Raw genomic sequence first — 5225 nt, 5'->3', positions numbered from 1 at the left:
ATAGTCAAAGTATATGAATAGTCATAAGTCAAATTGTTGCAATTATTACGAAATAAAAAATAAAAAATATTCCCTCCGTCCTTTAATAACATTCCTATTACCCATGATTAGAAAGTACAATGGGAATTACAAGATATTTATTGTTGTCTTTGAATAAAACAAAGATAGAATGATATTAAATGAAGCACATGTCATCAATCCTTTGAAAAGAAAAAGGACCAATCACATTTGTTTATGTAAAATAAAATGACCAATCATATTCAATTATAGTGCTGCACATGGATTCAAAATATTATGAGTGAGAAAATATGAGTAAGAAAATTATGGTTTCTGTGCAACCATTAATTGCAAAACAGAAAAATTATTAAAGTAATGCCACATCACAACTAATTTGGGGATATTTGGTAAAAATTCACTTACTAAAAAGGAAAAGTAGGAATGTAATTTTAAAACACCCAAAAAGGAAAGCGGGAATGTAATTAAAAGATGGAGGGAGTATTTATTTGTTATGGAGTGTAAGAAGATGAAAAATTATCAACTCTATCTTTTTTTTTTTTTTTTTTTTTTTTTTTTTTTTTTTTTTTTTTGTATTATATCACTTTGACTTATGCACTATTCACATACCATCTTTGATTTATTTTTCTTACGGAGTACTCTTTAGGGGAAGGACAAAGTACTACTTGTATATCATTATATTAGACAATTAGTCGTAATGTATATTTTCAAACGGAGTACTTTAATTATGTTATACTCCCTCCGGCTCCTTTTGATAGTCCCTTATGGGCATTTTTCACGGGAATTAATAAACACAAATGAGAATAGTAAAATTACATTAAAAAAGCAAATTGACATTGGGTATGCAAAAAGTAGAGAGAAAAAGTAATAAAAGTATATGGAAAAACAAAATTTATATGGAAAACTTAAATTTGCACAAATATTATTACAAATTGGAGGGTATTTTGGTAAAAAATTAATATTAATGGTTGTTGAAAAAAGCAAATGGAGTGAAAATTTTGGGACTAAAATTTGCCAATAAAGGACTATCATTTGAGAATGGAGGGAGTACTCCTTAATTTTTACTAACAGAAAATTAAATATAATGGTCAAAATTATGTGTCGATAAAGAGAATTACTAAAAAATGAGACAGAATACATGGAGCCCAACATTATTTACTGCACTGACTAATAATTTCTTTCTGGTTATCTGGGTTCCAAAAAGAAACACAATTACCATTTCCAAATATGAAGAGCAGAACATGGGAAGAGGAAATCTACTGGAAGAATTTTCACTTTTCTCAATTCTCTTTAACTTTGCCCACTGATTTTCATCAACACCTTGTAAGTTTACCCTCGGCCCTCTTTTTAATTATTATTATTAGTAAAAGATTGATTTTTTTTTTTTTTTTTTTTTTTTTTTTTTTTTTTTTTTTTTTTTTTTTGTAATCTTGATATGCTTTCAAATCTACATGCATTGCTTGAGTTTGTGACATAGCTCATTAATAATGTGATTTTTGGTGTCTAATTCAGTGTTAATTTTTTACTTGTACTTCCCAAGTTTTAAGGGTTGTCAAATGTTGCTTTTATTCTGGGATGAATGGAGTAGTTCGTTTTATAATTTCAATTAATTCCTGTATTTTATTAGTGTGGATTATTGCTATCAATTGACATGGTTGCTTTTTAAATGATTTGTCTAGCTGGAGAGGAATGTAAGTTGGCTTTATTGAACTTTCTTATTCCAATATTTTCAATTTTATGATTATAAATTCCTAAATGATCGGTTGGAAAAGATACTTCCTTTGTCCGAAATTAGTAGTCCAAATTCAGTTGTCACATTTCTTGGTATAGCCGTATAGGATTGTTACTTAAGTCAAAACGTTGCAACTAAAAGCACGGAGGAAGTATCTGAAGTGTCCATCAGTTCGAATCCTTGAGTTACACTACTATTTTTTAGCCTATTAAACTTCTTCATTTTGTTGCTCTTATATGTGTGTTTTTTTCGTAATGTGTTAAAAACAGACACTTCCTAAGAAGTTTAGTGACTACATGAGAACCAAGTTACCTGAACAAGTAGTTCTTAAAGTAAATGGAGTTTCTTGGAATGTTAACTTGAAGAAAAACAAGGATGATATTATGTTTCATGGAGATGGGTGGGAAGAATTTGCCGATGCTTACTCTTTGAAGAAGGCGGATGTCCTAGTCTTTAAGTACAATCGAAGAGAATGTTTCGAGGTCTGGTTCTTTGATCGAGCAAGTTCATGTGAGAAAGAAGCTTCATATTTTGTGAGGAAACCTCAACAGCATAACTCTGATGATGGAGACGATGAGGAGGATCATAATGATGACAGCAGTGAAGATACAGCAAAGAGTTTGAGTGAGGGCGAGTTCACTGATGATACAAGCCAAGAAGATCACGACTGTCATTATGATGCTTCTAGAGACAGGCGTAGAAAAACACCTGTTAGGACTCCCAAGAGTAGTTCTGCCAAAACTGCTCGTTCAAAAGGTATAAATTTTTCTTCCTTGTGGAACAATCTATACCTTATAAAGATCGAAAGGGAATCTGGAGTTTCGCTTCCAGGAGCCCTTAACTCTGAAATTGTCACTAGACAAATGCATCTTGTCTTTGTACTTTTGATAGTTTTACTGTTTCATTGGCTTCAGAGAAAAAAGTCTGACAGTTTTATGTATTCTTCTCTTCATTCTTGCTGCAGATGTTTCTGATGATCCAGATGAATCAGACGAGAATTCTGATGAAGAATATTCCATCTCAGAAGAGGCTAAAACTACTCCGAATAAAGCAGCTACTACTAATTCAGCTGGAAAATTGCCAACTAATGCTTCAAGGAAAAGGAATCGCAATGGTGGTACGTTTTATAGTGCTTCCTACTTGCATTGGTTAAATACTTATATTTCCGTGTTCAAAATTGCAGAAATAATGTACATATATCTTGAGTTTTTAGCTGTACAAAAGAATGGCTAGGAATCAAAGCCCTTGTTTATATTTGATTAGGGAATTGAATGACCAAGAAATGAAAGTTCCCTGATACATGTTTCAGCTTACATCAGTTATTTTTTTTCCCTTTGTTTTCTTTGGTGATTACATACGACTATACTTGTGATTCCTTCGCAGCTAAAAAGATCTTTGGCAAAGGAAGTGGATCAAGTCTTTATTCAGTGTGCTACACATCAAATAGAAGAAAGATTACTGATGAAGAGATAGCAAATGCTCTAAGAAAGGCCATGGTAGCAAAAGAACAGTGCGTTAACTCTTTTCATGTAGTGATGAGACCTTCCTGTGTTTACAGGCGCTTTTTTATGGTAACGTCATGTAATTTATAGCATTATAAATCCTAATTAGCTTATTCTTAGCTATAACTTCCTGTACATTCAACGCTTTAGCTTTAACCTGTGCAATTTTCTGTCATGTTTCAGACAATTCCTTCAGAATGGGAACTTAAAAGTCAATTTAGAAAAGGCCAAGAAGTGTCTCTCAGAATGCAGGGGAAAATATGGGAGTGCAGCATTTACAAAGATGGAACTAAACTAGGTTTTCAAGGTTCAAGATGGAAAACTTTTGCTCGCGACAACTTCTTGGAGGAATACGATGTGTGCTTGTTTGTTCCTTCTGTCTCGAAGAATGAAAGATTTGTCCTCGATGTTACCTTATTCCGAGTGGTTCCTGAAATTGTTCTTCCTAGCGTAGACGTGTAGTAACTTTACCTTGACTGATGGATGGGTTTGTTGCTGTATTATTGATGAATGTTTTTCTGTTTTGTAAATTTTGTGCTAGACTAGATGGCTGCTGTAATTGTACTTCTCTATCCTACTTGTCTGGTTTATTGGTATGATTAACAATGAATGCATCGACTATGAAAATAGTACGAACGATCTAGTAATCTTCTACATACTATTGGGCATGTTCGGCGCTAGCGTTTGAGTAGCTTTTAAATAGCTTTTAGTGGTTTGACTTGGTCAAACCACTCCTTAACAAAAATTGTGAGTGTTTGGCAAAGTAATGGTTAGGGTAGCTTTTAGTGGTTAGGGTAACTTTTGTGGTAGAGGTATCTTTTATGAAAAGTTAGAAATATTAGCTTTTGAAAGTAGAAGTAGCTTTTGAGGTATCTGTTGAAAATGTTATCTATAGTTTTAAATATAAAATATTGATTTTTATATGTAACTGCTAGTCAACCGCTACTTTACCGAACAATCATACTTAAATTATCTATCTTCACAACTACAAATTGTTGACATCTAACAGCTACATTCACAGCTAACAACTACCTTCACAGCTATATTTTGCCGAATACGGCCATAGTCTTCTAATAGTATCTACTCCGTAATAGTGGATTTAGTTAGAAACATGAGAAAAAAGTGATATAATATTTACATGAGGTTTTTTGCCAAAAGTATAACACTTATTATTATTAAAACACGAAGTGAGAAGGTAAATTATACAAATACTCTTTTTTTTTTTTTTTTTTTTTTTTGACACACAACTATGCAAACACTAATCCTAAAACTGAAAACAACAATTAATTTTGAGACACCCAATAAGTAACAAACAAAAGTAATGTAGTTTAAGTTAGTTAAGTTCAGTCCAAAAAAGGAGCCTTATTGTGTGGGGCTATTTTTTTATTAACTCCATCACAATTCACAAACCCGTTATGTACAACCTTCGTACTTGGCATATGAAGCTTATTTATCAAAAAAAAATCTCGAGAAATCAGAGTAAATTAAGGTAATTAATTGCATAGAATTGGAGGATTAAATACTCCAAATTTTCCCTATTTAATTTCTCTTCATCTTCTTAATAACTTCAACCATTTGTAATTAGGGTGGCATTTCACCGCAAAAAAATGGAGTTTGGGAATTATAAATCATGGGAAGAAGAAATTTACTGGAAGAATTTTCATTTTGCTCGTTTCTCTCTCATTTTACCCACTAATTTTCATCATCGTCTCGTAAGTTTTCTGTATATAATTAAATTACTGCACATTATTTAAATTAGGAGTATTAATTTCAGTCCATTTCTTTACTTTGATCTTGTAAAATACACTATAATCAAATTGCCATTGTATTTTTATTGCTGTTTTTTCTTTTACCATGGATTTGTTCGTTGATTATTTATTATTTTTGTGCTATTCCTCTGTTTTTTTTTAATATTAAAGGAATAAGGGTTTTTGAGTTGACTTGTGTATTTACGAATTATGATCAAGGTTTTTGTT

At 31.8% G+C, this 5225-nt stretch overlaps 1 protein-coding gene across 1 annotated transcript; it reads left to right on the top strand.

The window, feature by feature from the left end:
- Positions 1–1061: 1061 nt before the first annotated feature.
- On the top strand, positions 1062–3796 carry LOC145563394 (B3 domain-containing protein REM16-like). The gene is made up of 5 exons (XM_081623841.1): positions 1062–1338; positions 2017–2503; positions 2712–2864; positions 3131–3318; positions 3433–3796. The coding sequence occupies exons 1-5, from the start codon at positions 1243–1245 to the stop codon at positions 3709–3711; spliced, it is 1203 nt and encodes a 400-aa protein (XP_081479967.1). The 5' UTR covers positions 1062–1242; the 3' UTR covers positions 3712–3796.
- The last annotated feature ends 1429 nt before the right edge of the window (positions 3797–5225 follow it).

This window comes from Chenopodium album, chromosome 10 (assembly GCF_948465745.1).
Source record: "Chenopodium album chromosome 10, dcCheAlbu1.1, whole genome shotgun sequence".
Classification (NCBI taxonomy): Eukaryota; Viridiplantae; Streptophyta; class Magnoliopsida; order Caryophyllales; family Amaranthaceae; genus Chenopodium; species Chenopodium album.
The sequence above is the reverse complement of the archived record's forward strand: the minus strand, read 5'-3'. Positions and strand labels throughout refer to the sequence as shown.

What these genes read in the sequence shown, in the direction of transcription:
- LOC145563394 (XM_081623841.1), top strand. Translation starts at nt 1,243, where the DNA reads ATGAAGAGCAGAACATGGGAAGAGGAAATCTACTGGAAGAATTTTCAC. An exon ending in CTGATTTTCATCAACACCTT is followed by an intron (nt 1,339 to 2,016) that starts GTAAGTTTACCC and finishes TGTTAAAAACAG; the next exon opens with ACACTTCCTAAGAAGTTTAG. An exon ending in GAAAAGGAATCGCAATGGTG is followed by an intron (nt 2,865 to 3,130) that starts GTACGTTTTATA and finishes ATTCCTTCGCAG; the next exon opens with CTAAAAAGATCTTTGGCAAA.